Source organism: Pan paniscus, chromosome 8 (genome assembly GCF_029289425.2).
Source record: "Pan paniscus chromosome 8, NHGRI_mPanPan1-v2.0_pri, whole genome shotgun sequence".
NCBI lineage: Eukaryota > Metazoa > Chordata > Mammalia > Primates > Hominidae > Pan > Pan paniscus.
The window spans coordinates 110337504-110354984 of record NC_073257.2 but is presented as its reverse complement, the minus strand read 5'-3'; the positions used below and the strand labels follow the sequence as shown (position 1 = coordinate 110354984).

Sequence of the window (17481 nt, the reverse complement as noted above, 5' to 3'; positions counted from 1 at the left end):
AAGAAAAAAGGAAGGAATTCTCACATGTGCTACAACATGAATGCACCTTGAAAATATTATGCTAAGTGAAATAAGCCAGTCATAAAAAGACAAATACTGTATGATTCTACTTATATGAGGTACTTAGAGTAGTCAAATTCATAGAGACAGAAAGTAGCATTGTGGTTGCTACGAGGAGGAATGAAGAATTGTTGTTGTTGTTGTTTTTGTTGTTGTTTTTGAGATGGGAGTCTCGCTCCGTTGCCCAGGCTGGAGTGCAGTGGCATGATCTTGGCTCACTGCAACCTCTGCCTCCTGGGTACCAGCAATTCTCCTGACTCAGCTTCCTGAGTCGCTGGGACTACAGCTGTGTGCCACCACACCCTGCTAATGTTGTATTTTTAGTAGAGACAGGGTTTCACCATGTTGGCTAGGCTGACCTCAAACTCCTGACTTCGTGATCCACCCGCCTTGACCTCCCAAAGTGTTGGGATTACAGGTGTGAGCCACCACACCCGGCCAGCATTGTTGCTTAATGGATATAGTTTCAGTTTTAAAAGATGAAAAGAGCTGTGGAGATGGATGGTGGTGATGGCTGCATAGCATCAGGAATGTAGTTAATACTACTGAACAGTACACTTAAAATGATTAATGATCAATTTTACATTATATGTATTTTACCACAAACAAATTTGAAAAAAAGAAACATGTTGACACAAAAAACCCGTACATAACTAAAAAATAGATTATATTGGATTACATAAAAATATAAAACTTTGGTGCTACAAATGATACCACTAAGAAAGTGAAAAGACAAGCCACATAATGGGAAAAAAAACTTTTGCAAATCAAGTATCTGATAAGGGGCTTGTAACCAGAGCATATAAAGAACTCTTACAACTCAGTAATAAAGACAATTTAAAAATGGATAAAGGATTTGAATAGACATTTCTCCAGAGAAGGTACACAAATAGGCAAAAAGCACATGAAAAGATGCCGAACGTCAGGGAAGTGCAAATAAAATCACAAGACACCACTCCACGCTGGGTTACTATACTTAAAAAAAAAAAAAATCAACAATAACAAGCATTGGTGAGGATGTGGAGAAATCAGAATCCTCATACATTGCAGTTGGGAAATGGAAACTACCAGTAGGGGAATGAATAAGTAAATAACAGCATATCCATTTGATGGAATTCATTCGACCACTGAAAGCATAGTGAGTGAACGATCTCAACGGTGGGCTGAGGAAACAGATGCGTGTGGCAGGGCTATGTGCTGTAGATGGAGAGTTGGAAGAATTTGCCCTAAGGTGGGCTGGAAGGGGTGGGTAGTGGGTTGGGGGGAGTGATGCTCTCTTTGATCTGCAGGTGGTGGAGATATTGATTCTTAGCCTCTGCCTTTCCCCCAAGGGATGCTCAATCTACTATATCCCCAGCCAGTTCCTGCAACCCATACCTTGCTGGGCTGGGCTCAAAGCTCCCAGGTGGCACCCAGGCACTGAGGGGTGGACTGTTCGGGGATTTAGGCCCTTCCAGAGCGCCCCCTCCACTTCCAGGCACCCCCAATACACATACGATTTTTTTAAATAAATATTGCAAACATAGGTTCAACACAAAACTCCTAATGTGCACTCCACTCCCAAAATAGATTGAGAACTCCTATAAATTCCAGCGTTGGCACTCTGGGGGCAACTGAGCCCTTCTGTGCGCTGTGTCACCTCCCCAAAGGTCAGGGAGAGCAGTCACAAAAGGACAGCTCTAGCCCCAGAACTTCAGTTCATTAAGCAAAGCCTGAGGTTCCGGGGCATGGGGAGGAGAGAAGGGATCAGCTGAGGAGCCAGGAAACCTGGGTTCTGAGCCTGGTTCGGACCCTCAGCAAGTTATTTCTTCTCTCTGCGCCTCCGTTTCCTCTTCTGTAAAACGGGGTATGGGCAAGGCCTGGCAGGGGCGGGGCTCGAACCCGCGGAAGGCGACGGCGGCTCCGGCCCCTCCCGGGGCGGGGCGATCACGTGCGCGATCACGTGCGCGATCACGCGGTCCTACCCGGAAGCGCGCCCGGGCTCCTGCAGGCGGGGCGCTGTGCGCGCCGCGATCCGGTACGTGGGCCTCCGGGCTGTCCCCTCTGGGGGCGGCGATCCTCCCTCCGGAGCCCCTCTTCAACCCTCCCGGAAGTGAGGTAGGGGCCCTAGGGGTCCCGGGCGTGTGGCCGTGGGCCGGTCGCTTCCTCGCTCGGGGCCAAAGTTCCTCAGCCGTGAAGAGGGGTGGATGTCACAAGTCAAGCCTCCTTCCCAGGGTGGCCGTGAGGTTCGGGGGTGGGGGGAGTGGGGATTTGGGGTGAAACTGGACAGAAACTGGCGTGCTAGGCAAACGGGAGCCCCGCGGCGGCGAACCGCTGACTCGCTCTCTCCAGAGACTCAGGGGCAGGGCCGGGCTCCGAAGGTGTGGGACCCCAGAAGGAGCTGCTGAAGACGGGACCAAGGGCCACAGGGAGGTTTGCTGGGGTCCAGATGGTGAAAGTGGGCGCTGGGGGTCGCCCCAGGTTGGCCCCCCGCCATCTGGAGTTCCTTTCGCCAGTGAGTCCCCTCCGAGTTCCCTTTCTAGGGCAAGATAGCGAGGTGAAGCGGAAGTCTCAGTGTGACACCGGCGAGGTTCTCTTCCCAGCAGCCTTTGGGAAGCATCCCCCTGTTTCGGGAATATGGCATTCGGGCCAATCATGTGGGTGATGGAGCCCGTCTCAGGGTTCGGTTGCTAAAGGCCGAACTCGTAACAGCAGTCTTTGTGGCGGGTAGTCACTTGTCTCTTACTCGCTCACAGTGCTTGACTTCCTAATTAAGTTTTCTATTGTTCCTGCCCTCTATCCAAATATGAATGATTCCGGAACCACATTGGTTAATCCTGTTATTTGAAGAAGGGAAGCTGGGAAATAGGAATAATGATCCCCACACCTATGTAAGAACGCAGTTTGCTAAGGTTACTTTGCAGCTTGCCTGGTCACTCCCATGATCTAACCCTGTAGGGAGGTAGAGTAGGGGATGTTGCTCTGTTTCTCCGCAGGAGTTTGAGGCTCAGAGAGGTTTATGCGACTTGGCAAAGCCAAAACTAGAACCTGGTTCCAGATGCCTTTCCTGTTAGTTTCCTTCCATTCATCGTATCATCCCAGGATCCCCACTCCCTTCACTGGGACTGCATCCTCACCGCCTGGGATGTGCTATGCTGTCTCCCGTCAGTCACTCCTAGCAAGCTCCCTGGGGCTGCTTGGGGAGCTCTGAGTGACCCGCAGAAGTGAGAGCACTTCATGGGAACAAAGGAGGAAGGAACAAAAGTGGGCACCTGCTCTGTGCAAAGGGCTGTGCTGGCCGGGTTCCTATTCTCCATTGTGGGAGGTGAGGGGCAGGATCCCAGATATGTTCTTAGCAGACTGCCTCAGGGCCTGGAGAGACCAGGGACCACGCAGCCCTTCTCCAGCTTGTCCTTTCTCAACGGGCAGCAGTCAGGACCAGGGCATCTGCCTGCCCTCATATTCTCTCTGTTTTAAGCATTTGCAGGACCAGGGATGCTGTGCTGCTCTCCCATGAGCCAGTCACCGAGTCTGTCTGCTGCAGCCCTTTCTGAACCTCTGGCCGTCTGGATGCTCCACTGTGCTCCTTGCCAAGGTAGATGATCTTGCCCCACCTGGGGAGGACAGGGAGGCAGGCAGCATCCACCCTGGGGCTTTGGGAGGCAGATGGAATGAGGTAGGCAGTGGACTGAGTGCTCCTGGGCTCTGCACACCTGCTCATCCCCTCCCCAGCCCTGCATCCTGAGACCACCCCATCCTGATGCCTCATCTCTCCTTCACCCCTCGAATCCAGGTGGGTCATCACAGCCTGCTGAATCTTTAAAGCTCCTCCCGGCCCCCACCAAGGGATGAGCACTCATTACCTGACACCCGCACCTAGATGACCGCCTTCATGACCTTGACCTGCCCATCTCCAGCCAGCCGGTCACTTCTCCGCTCACAACCACAGCCTCCATTCCATAGCCCACTGCTCCCTAACCCATACACTCTGGTCAGCTTTGTCACATGTACCTGGGAGTCCCAGAGCAGCCTCTTCAGGTCCACCCGCCTCTCCCAGCAACCTCCTTTTCACACCTGTTGCACTCTCAGTGTCTGCCTTGGCATTGAGTAATTCTGTGGGAATAGGCTGCATTCCTTCTTCACTGTGCTGTTATGTCTCCTGGCATTTGCCATAAATACCTTGGGACCAGTTGCACCGAGTTAGTTTGGGAGGAATTCAGTAAGGACCACTAAGCTGGACATGGGGATGACGGAACACAAGACCTGGAGATGCTGTGATCCTCCCAAGAAAACTGGAAATCCACTTGTGTGAGAGTTACAGCAGAGCTTCCTAATCATTGTCATGGCTTAGCACACATACCACATGATTATATCTGCGTGACACCCTGAGGCACATAAGAGGATTTGAAACCACTGCCTGAGGCCTCTTAGCTGCAGCAGCCAGCCTGGAGCACTGTCCTCACCAGCCTGGTCAGGCTGCCCCAAGAGTTTTAGAAGATCAAGGGTTTGCCGCACGCAGAGGGCCATGGCACACAGTGTGGGAAGCTGTATTAAAGATCTTCCAGTGGGTGAATAGTTAAGACGTTTGTTACATAATCAAGCACAGAGTGTGTGGTGTGTGTGTGTGGCGGGGGTGGTGGTGGGGTGGGGAAGGAGATTTGGGAGGGCTGAAGACACTGGTGGCTGTGGCCCTAGAAGCTGCAGCCTACTAGGTACAGGGTCTTTAGGCAGCCTCTGTTCTCACCATGAACAGGGAGAGCAGCATTTGAATGAAACTTCTGTGGTGCTGAAGTAAATTCAGGGGCTTTGAGGCTCATCTTCTGGAGCTGTTTTTTGTTTGTTTGTTTGTTTGTTTGTTTGTTTTTTCAGACAGAGTCTCGCTCTGTCACCCAGGCTGGAGTGCAGTGGTGTAATCTCGGCTCACTGCAACCTCTGCCTCCCGGGTTCAAGCAATTCTCCTGCCTCAGCAATTATCCCGAGTAGCTGGGATAACAGGCACTTGCCACCATGCCTGGCTAATTTTTGTATTTTTAGTAGAGACGGGGTTTCACCATGTTGGCCAGGCTGGTCTCGAACTCCTGACTTCAGGTGATCCACCCCCCCGCCCCCCTTGGCCTCCCAAAGTGCTGGGATTACAGGCGTGAGCCACCATGCCCAGCCCTGGAACTGTTTTTATCTGAGGGAGAGATATCTCTGGACTGCCCAGAGATGGAGGTGCACCAGTGCCCTCCGATCCACACCAGGCACTAACTGGCTGCCATGAGCATGGCCTCCCTGGGCATTTGGCTCCATGTCTAGGCCAAGACCTGGGTCCCTTCGTGTTCCAGTCTGGTTCCAGTAGGCCCCATGGTGGGTCTGTTGCTGTGCTGATAGGGACCAGATACCACATAGGAAAGGGCCCCAGCCTTGGCATCAGACATGTCTGGGTCCAGATCCCAGCTTTGCCACTTCAGGCTGTGCCTGTGTCCTGCTCTCTAAAATGGGGATACCTGAAGAGTCCTACTTTGTCCAGTTGTGAGGGTGCAACAAAAATGGAAGTCCCTTGTGATGCCTGGTGTGCAGAAGGGGCTCACTGAATGTTTGCTGAGGTTGGGGTCCTCTTCGTTACTCAGACTGAGCTCATGGATGTTGGGGCTGGAGGCTGACCTTGACCTTGCCTTTCCCTGGCAGATGAAGTGTGTCTTGGTGGCCACTGAGGGCGCAGAGGTCCTCTTCTACTGGACAGATGAGGAGTTTGAAGAGAGTCTCCGGCTGAAGTTCGGGCAGTCAGAGAATGAGGAAGAAGAGGTGAGTGCAGGGTAGGCAGTCCCAGGAGGGGTGGATAGGAAGGAACTATACAAAACTACCAGCAGGCAGAGAGGCAGGAAAACCTGTGTTCACCCTGTCCTGGGCAGCATGAGCAGGGTGCTGTGTGGGGTCCAGCATCCTTCACACCTAGACCCTTATCCTCAAGGTTGGCCTCTTGATGCTCTGAGCTCGGTGACCCCACACCCACACCCCACCAGTCCTCTCTGGACTAAATGAGGGCAAGAAGAAGTCGAATTTTATCATGTAACAGAAGAACTTGGAGCCATCAGTTTCTGTAACCTAAAAAGTTTAACAAGGCTGGGCACGGTGGCTCACGCCTGTAATCACAACACTTTGGGAAGCCAAGGTGGGCCAATTGCTTGAGCTCAGGGATTTGAGACCAGCCTGGGCAGCATGGCGAAACCCTGTCTCTACAAAAAAAATACAAAAATTAGCCAGGTGTGGTGGTGCGTGCCTATAGTCCCAGCTACTTGGGAGGTTGAGGTGGGAGGATCACTTGAGTCCAGGTGGTAGAGGCTGCAGTGAGCCAAGATTGTGCCCATGCATTCCAACCTGGGCGACAGAGCAAAAAAAAAAAAAAAAAGTTTAACGTAAGCTGAACACGTTAATTTTTTAATAGCTGTATTAAGGTATGATTAACATACCATAAATTGCACATATTTAAAGTGCACAATTTGATAAGCTTTGATATGTATATACCTATGATTCTATCACAATCAATAAAAGGAATATATCTACCACCTCAAACATTTGTAATCCCTTCTTTCCCATCCCCATCGTGTAGGAACTGCTGATCTGCTTTCTGTCATGGTAGATTAGTTTGTATTATATGGCCTTATATAAATGGAGTCATACAGTATGTGCTTGGATTTAGTTTGGTTTTGGTTTGACTGCTTTCACTCAGCATAATTATTTTGTGATTCATCTGTGTTGTGGCATGTATCAATCGTTCATTCCTTGTCATTGAGTAGTAATCTATTGTATCAGCATGCCACCATTTGTTCATTCATTTACTTGTTGATGGACATCTGTGTTATTTTCAGTTTTTGACTATTACAAATAAAGCAACTATGAACATGCACGTACAAGTCTATGTATACATGGATGCTTTCATGTCCAAGGACAGATACTTAGGATAGACTGGAGGATAGACTGGCTAGGTCATGTAGGTGTATGTGTAACTATTTAATAAACTGCCAAACTTTTCCAAAGTGGTTGTATAATTTTTGATTCCACCTGTAGTGTTTGAGAGTTCAGTTCCTCCATATCCTCACCAACACTATAGTCCGTCTTTTTAATTTTAGCCATTCTAATAGATGTTCACTAGAATCTCACTGTTTTAAATTTCATTTCCTTAATGACTAATGCTTTTGAGCATCTTTTCATGTGCTTATTTGCCATATCTTTTGCCCAGTTTTTATTTGAGTTGATTGTTTCTTCTTCTTATTCTTACTGAGTTTTGAGAGCTTCTAATATATTTTGGATGAAATCCTTTATCAGATATATGTTTTACAAATACTTTCTTTCAGTTTGTGGCTTGTGTTTGTATTCTCAATGGTATCTTTCAAAGAGCAGAAGTATTAGAACTCGAGTTTATCCATTTTGCATTTATGGATTATGCTTTTAGTGTTATATCTAAGAAATCTTTGCCCAACTTACAAAGAGTTTTCTCTACATATTCTTTTGAAAGTTTTATAGTTTTAGGTTTTATATCAGGTCTGATGATCTACTTTGAATTTTTGTGTGTGGTACGAGCTATGGATTGAAGATAATTTTTTTTTTTTGCACGTGGACATCCAGTTCAACACTTTAACATTACAACTCAGAAATACTTGTCATTTTCACTTACATAATTTCCACTCTACATTTTAAAGGAGTAATTTATTTTGAAAATGTTTTCCAGATTAATTTTGGGTTAAAAATATTTTTACTGGGGATGCAGTGGAAGGTGTTCTTACATTTCTGCAGCATGGACTGATTGCCTCTCTTGCCCTTTCTGCTCTAAGGGGTCTCATCATCCAGCCAATGAGTGAGCTGACTCCACTTCAGGGAGTCCATTTACCATCAACATCACCCGTGTTCTCATCACAGTCTTTAGGCAAACACAAGATATCAGAGATCATAGACATTCAAGTGGTTTTATTTAAGCTAACTGTTAGGCTTTTTTAATTTTTTAACAGTCAATACATATAATATTTAAATTAAGAATTTTTAAATATTTCAGTTTTTAAACTACTGTTACAACTATGTCAACTTAAGAAGCAAACTATTTGGTGGCCTTTCTCTTCCTCTTTATTGAAAACCTGGCAAAGGAACGAACTCCTGAATTTTCAGTTCCTAAAAATGAGTATTGTAAAGGAAAGGTGGTCTTTAAAGTTTTTTGTTGTTGTTGTTAATGTGCAACACATTCTTTTCTCATCATATAAATAATGAGTTAATTGTAGGAAATTTGGAAATACAAAGAGATAGTTTTTAAATGACCTATAATTCCATGACCCAGAGCTATTAGCTTTTTAATATACTTTCTTTGGGTCTTTATTTTTTCTATATAATTGGGATTATACCACATTTACAGTTTTACTGCCTGTTTTTTTTTTTCCACTTGCCATTATATCAAGATATTTCTTCTATTTTCTTAAATAGTCTCAGAAGCATAATTCTTAATGGAAACATTGTACTCCAGTACATGAATCAGTGTATCATCCTTTATTTAACCATTTTCCTCATATGGACATATATATTGCTCCTAATTTGCTATATCACTCTTGCTTTAAGAAACATTTGTGCTTAAATTTTATCTCATGTCAGATAAATTCCTCGGATAAATTTAGGATAAATTCCTAAAAATAAAAATGTTGAGTCAAAAGCCATTCAAAGACATTGTACTACTTTATAATTCCACCAAGTAATGTATGAGTATGCTCCTTTATATACACCAAATATTTTTATCTCCCCTGTATTAGTCCATTTTCTTACCACTATAAAGAAATGCCCAAGACTGGGTACTTTGTAAAGGAAAGAAGTTTAATTGACTCACAGTTCAGAAGGCTGTGGAGGCCTCAGGAAACTTACAATCATGTCGAAAGGCAAAGGGGAAGCAAGGCACCTTCTTCACAAGGCAGCAGGAAGGAGAAGTGCTGAGTGAAGGGGAAAGAGCCTCTTATAAAACCATTAGATCTCATGAGAACTCACTGTCACAAGAACAGCATGGGGGAAACTGCCCCCATGATTCAATTACCTCCATCTGGTTTCTCCGTTGACATATGAGGATTGTGGGGATTATGGGGATTACAATTCAAGATGAGATTTGGATGGGGACACAAAGCCTAATCATATCATTCTGCCCCAGGACCCTCCCAAATCTCATGTCCCTTTTACATTTCAAAACCAATCATGCCTTCCCAACAGCTCCCCAAAGTCTTAATTCATTCCAGCATTAACCAGAAAGTCCAAGACTAAAGTCTCACCTGAGACAAGGCAAGTCCCTTCCACCTATGACCCTGTAAAATAAAAAACAAGTTACTTCCAAGACACAATGGGGGTATAGGCATTGGGTAAATGTTCCCATTCCAAATGGGAGAAATTGGCTGAAACTAAGGGGCTACAGGACCCATGCAAGTCCGAAATCCAGTGGGGCAGTCAAATCTTAAAGCTTTGAAATGATCTCCTTTGACTCTATCCACGTCCAGGTCACACTGATACAAGAGGTGGGCTCCCAAGGCCTTGGGCAGCCCTACCCCTGTGCTTCTGCAGGGTACAGTCCTCTTCCCAGCTGTTTTCACAGGCTGGTGTTGTGTCTGCGGCTTTTCCAGGTGCATGGTGCAAGCTGTCAGTGGATCTACCATTCTGGGGGCTAGAGGATGATGGCCCTATTCTCACAGCTCCACTAGGCAATGCCCCAATGGGGACTCTGTGTGGACGCGTCTGACCCCACATTCCCTTAATCACTCTAGCAGAGGTTCTCCATGAGGGCTCTGCCCCTGCAGCAAATTTCTGCCTGGACATCCTGCCATTTCCATACATCCTCTGAAATCTAGGTGGAGGTTCCCAAACCTCAGTTTTTGATTTATGTGCACCCGTGGGCCCAATACCACATGTAGGCCACCAAAGCTTGGGGTTTGCACTCTCTGAAACAACAGCCAGAGCTATATGTTGGCACCTTTTAGCCATGGCTAGGACGCAGGGCACCATGTCCCCAGAGCGCACAAAGCAGCAAGGCCCTGGGCCCAACCCCTGAAACAGTTTTTTCTTCCTAGGCTTCCAGGCCTGTGGCGAGAGGGGCTGCTGTGAAGACCTCTGACATGCTCTGGAGACATTTTTCCCATGGTCTTGGTGATTAACGTTTGGCTCTTCATTATTTATGCAAATTTCTGCAGCCAGGGCTTGAATTTCTCCTCAGAAAATGGGCTTTTCTTTTCTATTGCATCATCAGGCTGCACATTTTCCAAACTTTTATGTTCTGCTTCCCTTTTAAACATAAGTCCCAATTTCAAACCATCTATTAGTGAATGCATAAAACTGAGTGCTTTTTAGAGCACCCAAGTCACTCCCTGATTGCTTTGCTACCTAGAAATTTCTTCCACCCTAAATCATCTCTCTCAAGTTCAAAGTTGCACAGATCTCTAGGGCAGGGGCAAAATGCTGCCGGTCTCTTTGCTAAAGCATAACAAGAGTCACCTTTGTTCCAGTTCCAAATAAGTTCCTCATCTCCATCTGAGACCACCTCAGCCTGGACTTCATTGTCCATATCACTATCAGAATTTTGTTCAAAAGCATTCAACGAGTCTCTGGGAAGTTCCAAACTTTCCCACATCTTCCTGTTTTCTTCTGAGCCCTACATACTGTTCTAACCTCTGCCTGTTACCCAGTTTCAAAGTCACTTTCACATTTTTGGGTATCTTTATAGTAGCACCTCACTCTCTGTGGTACCAATTTACTGTGTCAGTCCGTTTTCATACCACTATAAAGAACTGCCTGAGACTGGGTAATTTATAAAGAAAAAAGGTTTAATTGACTCACAGTTCAGCATGGCTGGGGAGAACTCAGGAAAGTTAACAGTCGTGGTGGAAGGCAAAGGGGAAACAAGGCACCTCCTTCGCAAGGCAGCAGGAAGAAGTGTCAAGAAAAGTGGGGAAGAGCCCCTTATAAAACCATCAGATCTGGTGAGGACTCACTCATTTTCATGAGAACAAGTTGAGAACAGCCTGGGGGAACCACCCCCATGATTCAGTTATCTCCACCAGGTCTCCCTTGACACGTGGGGATTATGGGGATTACAAGTCAAGATGAGATTTGATGGGAACACAAAGCTTAACCATGTCATCCCCTCACCAAAAAAAAGTTCTATTCCTGCAGAAAAAGCTATAGTCATGCCCTGCTTAATGATGGTGATACATTCTGTTAATAACAAATTCATCATTAGGTGATTTCCTTGTCATGTGAACATCATAGTGTGTACTTACACAAACCTAGATGGTGTAGCCAACTACACACCTAGGCTGTACAGTATGGCCTGTTGCTCCTAGGCTGCAAACCTACAGCATGTGACTGTACTGAATACTGCAGGCAGTTGTAACACAATGGAAATGTTTGTGTATCTGAATGAACATAGAGAAGGTATAGCAAATATAAAGCAATATAATCTTATGGGGCCACTATCATGCGTGGTCTGTTGCTGACCAAAACATTGCTCTTCAGTATGTGACTATACTGCTTTTACGATGAGTTTCTATCAACATCTAGATTCATAAGTGACTTCTCTATTAATAAAATTTGTTCAAGAAAATCATGGTATATGAATAATTCAGCAAATATTTGAATTCTTGCCTGTTTATGGAATTCTCACCTATCTGTGGGGTATTCATTAACCAAATATTAATTGGGAACCTACCATGTGCCAGTCTCTCGGGGTAAAGCAGTAAACGTAGCAACATGATCCTTGCTTTCATGGAACTCAGAGTCTAAAGAAGGACATTGTACAGTGAACCAGATGGCAAATAAGTACCATGAATTCAGATAGTGACAAATAGTCTGGAGAAGTTAAATGGGGTATGGGACGGGGAGTGACAGAGGTGGAGGGCGGTAGCCTGAGGTGGCCAGAAAAAAAAAATCTGAGCTGGAACCAGAATGATAAGTAGGAGCCACTGTGAAAGCTGGACAGACTAACTGTGAGTCCTTGGTTCCCGAATGTTGGCAGGAAAACCTACTCCATAGTGCTGTGTCCCACTTGTACTTCAATGCTGCACCTTCCCACTGGCCAGTTGCCTGTCTTTCTTTTCAAGGCAAGGTCTTACTCAGCTTCTTGTAGACTTCCCCAGCTCCAAGTTAGGACTGTGCCTTCCCCATATTTCATTCACGTCTCCTGAAATCTTCTTGGGAAGTCTGCTGTTTTCTTCCTTTCTTTTTATTCCACTACGGAGAATTTGAGTTGTAACTGTTCCACTGGCTTTATCCCATTTTATTCACACATTTGCAACAAACTTGTCCAGTTCCTTTTTGTTTTTGTTTATTTGTTTTGTTCCTTCTTTTGGAGAGCTGAGAGAATGGATGGAGGAAGAGCTTATCAAAGTCAATGCAGGCTTGTTATGCAAAATAGGAAAAGTACAGAAACATACTTAAAAATAGAGGGAAAAAAATCACTCCTAATTCCTCTATCCAGAAGTAACTTTAATAGTGTTGGCTTTCTCAGTATTTTATCAATACTTCATTTTTTCTATGCATTCACATTCTTGTTTTATTTTTAGCTACAACATTGTATCAGAGGAATTTTCCATGTCATTGAAACACTCTAATATTTTAAGTGGCTATAGACCCTTCCATAATTTTGATGTACTGCTATTTATTTAACTATTTCCCTGATACTAGATGTTAACATTTTTTTCCAGTTGTTTGCTATTATAAATTATGCAGTAGTGAACATCTTTGTGCATGTGTCTTTGTCCCAATCTCTGATCATTTTCCTTAGGACAAATTTTCCAAAGTAGACTTATTGCAAAAAACAGCATAGACTTTGGTACATGCTACAAACTTCCTTCCAGCTCCCCGTTCAGTGCTCCCCACATTCCACTGTTGTAATGAGGCCCAATTCCTTAATGTTTCCTTCTAGATTCAGAGCCTAAACAGCACCATTACCCAGCTGGCCCTCCCCATTCTTCCTAACCACCACCCAAAGTGTTGGGGACAGTCTCTTTTTGCCCCCCTCCCTACCAGGACAGTGATACCCTCCCAGGAGGGTCTAACACTATGGAACCCTTGATATCAAGGCCTGATCTTGTCCCTTCCTTTGTTCTTGGTGTCTGGCCCACTCTAAGCTGTGAAATTTTCCCCCATTTTTGCAGCTCCCTGCCCTGGAGGACCAGCTCAGCACCCTCCTAGCCCCGGTCATCATCTCCTCCATGACGATGCTGGAGAAGCTCTCGGACACCTACACCTGCTTCTCCACAGAAAATGGCAACTTCCTGTATGTCCTTCACCTGGTGAGTCTATAGCTCTGGGGCCCATGTTCCTCTTCCCTCAGCTTGATGGGGAGTCCACAGGCCTCTCTTATTTGGAACTTTAGACTCCTTTAGAAGGCAGAAACGGCATCTTATCAAACCCGCCTGGTACCCGAGCCTCCCCTGGCTTGTCTGCAGAGACCAGGGCAGGTGAAGGGAGTGCTCTTGGGGCTGGCTGACACTGGCCTGCCTGTGCCTGCAGTTTGGAGAATGCCTGTTCATTGCCATCAATGGTGACCACACCGAGAGCGAGGGGGACCTGCGGCGGAAGCTGTATGTGCTCAAGTACCTGTTCGAAGTGCACTTTGGGCTGGTGACTGTGGACGGTCATCTTATCCGAAAGGAGTGAGTCTTCAAAGCTGGTCCCCTCTGTCCTTTGCCGAGCACCCTCGCTGGGCCAGGCAGCGTGTGCCCAGCCCCTGTGAAGCTGCCATTTTTCACACACTGCCCCCAGCTGGGTCCCTAGGTCAGAGAAACAGCTCAAGTGAACCTTGGAGACCATCTGGTCTGACCCTCTGACTTTATATCTGGTGAAACAGAGCAGAGAATGGAACTCACTTGCCTGGGGTCATCTGACTGGTTGGTGGCCACATCCAAACTGGATATTTGAGCTCAGGACTCTCAGTCCAGTGCTCTTTCCATCCTCCCAACATCATCGCCCGTCATTACAAATCTGGTCTGAGCTAGTCCTCTCTGGCTTCTCAAGCTTCAGACTCTCCCTCCAGAAAAACACAAGCCCATGCACACTCATACAGTCTCGTGAAGGTTTTCTCAGGAGACAGACCTTAAAACCTGTCTCTGGGCCCACAGTAAAGAACTTGGGGAAAGAGAATCATGGTTCAGAGTATACACTGAGGTGGGAGGGACCCCAGAAAAGGCTTGTAGTTGAAATGTAGACCTAGAAAAGAGAAGTTCATGGTATCACCACCCCCTGATTCTCTAAGATGGATTGGGAAGCTGCGGAGTGTGAAGCTCTGGGACTTTAGAGTTTTGTGGCGATATGAGCAACTACCCATATTGAGGCATTTCTCAAATGCACAAACATTGTTTCATGAGTCATTTTAGCCCAGATAGGTCATGGTTTCAGTGGCAAATGCTGCAGGTGGCGGATGCCTGTTACATGAACCACAGTGGCCAGTGCAGACGTTGCCAGCATCCGAGATGGCTGCGACCCTGAGTAGGGCCCTGATGATGGACCAGATCTTTCTGTGTTCAGTGGCCTCTGTGTGAGAAGCTTAAGCATCACCCTGGCTCTCTCTAGCTGGCTTTGTATGACATGTGTTTGTGTGACAGAGGCTAAGGAGTGAGGTGATTTGCTCAGCTGCCTGCCTTCTGGCTCCGTGCCTATCCCACCCCACTCCACAGCTAGAGCTTGGCCGGAAACGTGGCCCCCTTTCCCAGCTGTGTGGGCAGGTCACATGGGCTCACCAAGCTCTGATGCTGAGCTGAGACTGTGGTCCTTTGGTTGGGTGTGGGGGAGACCAGCTTTCTCGTGATCTCTCCCACCCTCTCTGGCTCTGCCCCCAGGCTGCGGCCCCCAGACCTGGCGCAGCGTGTCCAGCTGTGGGAGCACTTCCAGAGCCTGCTGTGGACCTACAGCCGCCTGCGGGAGCAGGAGCAGTGCTTCGCCGTGGAGGTGACTACTGGGCGCGGGAGTCCTCAGGACTTGAAGCTGTCAGGTCAGAGGGGGCGTCCAGCTTTAAGACCATGTTTTAACCCTAATGAATGAAGGCACAAGCAGCCCCTGAAACTCGTGTATTCAGAGAGAGTTGTTCTTTCTGGCCATATGGAGGGTTGGGTACCCTGATGGGCTTTCCCATGGTAAAACAGCTCGATCCTGGATAACACAGACTTTTAATGTAATTTTTGGGTTCACTGTAAATTACAGAAATCTTTGAAGACAGTTCCTTCAACCCTCCCCTCCTTTTCCCACAAAATTTTATTGAGCTGGAACTGGAGGGGAAAGCAGTGGAGAAAAACACAGCGCTAAAGGCAAGATTCCCTGAGTGCAAATGATACCAGCACTACAGCCAGTAAATAGCCTTAGGCCAGCAGCAGCATAGGAGAGCTGAGCCTGCAACTCTAGGTTAAGCCCAGCCCCAAAAAGTTAAAGTGGCTACTGGTCCTTTTATAAAGCCCTAGTAAATAAAAAACTAAAAAATTAAAAATAAAAACTAAAGTGGCTGCTGGTCAGTAGCACTCCTTGCCTTCCTAAAGAGGTAAACCAAATTCTCTTTCAAGCAGTGGTTTTCATACTCCAGTGTGTGTCAGAATCCTCTGTAGGGCTTGTTAAATACAGGTTACTGGGCCTCACTTTCAGCATTTCTCATTTAGCGAGTCTCGGTTGGGGGCTCTAGAACTTGCATTTCTTTTTTTTCTTTTTTTTTTTTTGAGATGGAGTCTCGCTCTGTTGCCCAGGCTGGAGTGCAGTGGAGCAATCTTGGCTCACTGTGACCTCTGCCTCCCAGGTTCAAGCAATTCTCCTGCCTCAGCCTCCTGAGTAGCTGGGATTACAGGCACGTGCCACCATGCCTGGCTAATTTTTGTGTTTTTAGTAGAGATGGGGTTTCACTATGTTGGTCAGGCTGGTCTCGAACTCCTGACCTCATGATCTGCCCACTCAGCCTCCCAAAGTGCTGGGATTACAGGCGTGAGCCACAGTGCCCGGCCCTAGAACTTCCATTTCTAAAAAATTCCCAGGTGCTGTTTATTGTGGTTGTCCAGGAACCACACTTTGAAAACCACTGCTAGAGCAGGAAAGGTAAAGATCAAACAAACGTGAACTCACAACTGAAGAAAATCAGATATGGAAGAAAATAAGCCACCATGAGTGAGAGTCAGGAAAATCAATCACCAACAGATTTAGATCCCAAGGCACTTGATACATTGGAACTATTAGGTATAGAATATAAAATAACTATGAAATATTTAAAAATATGAAATGTAGAATCACAAAATGAGATAAGAAGAAACTCTAAATTGACCAGGCAAATTTGAAAAAGAACACGTACAGATATTTTAGAAAAGAAAACATAGTTGTTAAAATGAAAAACTCAAGGGATGTGTTAAATAGCAGATGAGACATAGCTAGAGGGAGAATTAATGAGCTGGAAAATAGATCTGAAGGAATTCATTCTCACACCCCCACTCATTCACTCTTCCAATAAACATATAGTACCTATTATATGCTAAGAGGTGTGCCAGGCCATGGGAATAAAGAGATGAATAAAGACATATTCACTGCCCTTGAGGGGAAATCAGCCATGTATATACTAAAAGATATAATAAAGAATCCTGGTGCCATATTAGGTTTTTCATCAAAAGCCATGGTGGCACAAGAGATGGAGTGGTAAACTCTTTCTAGGACATTAGGAAAGACTTCTTTTAGGAGGTGACCTAATGCCATTAGTATAAAATCCAAACTCTTCCCAAGCCTACCAGGCCCTGTGTGATCTATCGCTGCCTATTTCACTCCAGCTTCATCTTATGCCTCTCTTGTCCACACTTACTGAGTGCTAGTCACATGAAACTTCTTTAAGTTTCAGGAAAACTATATTTAGATCTGTCCAATATGATAGTCATTAGCTACATGTGGCTGTAGAACATTTGAAATATAACTAGTGCAAATTGAGTTATGCTATGCATGTGAAATATATACCAGATTTTGGTAACTTAGCACAAAAAAGAATGTAAAACATTCCATTAATAAGGCTTTTATATCATATGGTGATAATATTTTGGATATATTCAGTAAAATGAAATATATCATTAAAATTAATGTCAACTGTTTCTTTTTACTTTTTTAATGTGGTCACTGGAAACATTTAAATTATGCATAGGGCCTTCCTTTTATTTCTGTCGGACAGCACCATTCCAAACTCTCTCCCCATCTCAGGGCCTCTGAATATGCAGTTTCCTTGACTTGCAGTGTTCTCTCTCTCCCTCTTTCTCTGGTGGGCCATCCGGTTGTTTAGATATTAGTTTAAAGGTGACCTAATTCAGGGACATTTCTTTGGACACCCTACCCAAGGAGGTCTCTGCTATTTCTCTCTAGCCTAGTGCTGTGTATTTTGTACTTGGTGCTTACTTACAAATGGCACTTACTTTATTTCCTTGTGTATTGCCTTGCCTCATCCACTGG

The 17481-nt window shown here is 45.8% G+C and overlaps 1 protein-coding gene across 20 annotated transcripts in view; it reads left to right on the top strand.

Moving 5' to 3' along the window:
- Nucleotides 1-1984: 1984 nt before the first annotated feature.
- The window catches only part of HPS1 (HPS1 biogenesis of lysosomal organelles complex 3 subunit 1), a 29992-nt gene continuing 14495 nt past the window's right edge, over nucleotides 1985-17481 (top strand). For 4 of the 20 annotated variants that reach the window (XM_055093266.2, XM_057298970.2, XM_055093261.2 and 1 more), the window contains exons 1-6: nucleotides 1985-2077; nucleotides 3518-3634; nucleotides 5710-5826; nucleotides 13185-13322; nucleotides 13543-13685; nucleotides 14868-14976. In XM_055093266.2, the coding sequence (XP_054949241.1) occupies nucleotides 5710-5826; nucleotides 13185-13322; nucleotides 13543-13685; nucleotides 14868-14976 (507 nt within the window). In that variant the 5' untranslated portion in view covers nucleotides 1985-2077; nucleotides 3518-3634. Of the gene's footprint in view, nucleotides 2286-3517; nucleotides 3635-5709; nucleotides 5827-13182; nucleotides 13323-13542; nucleotides 13686-14867; nucleotides 14977-17481 lie in introns of those variants that run through there. The other 16 variants (XM_055093265.2, XM_024930365.5, XM_008950769.6 and 13 more) reach the window with 10 other exon arrangements.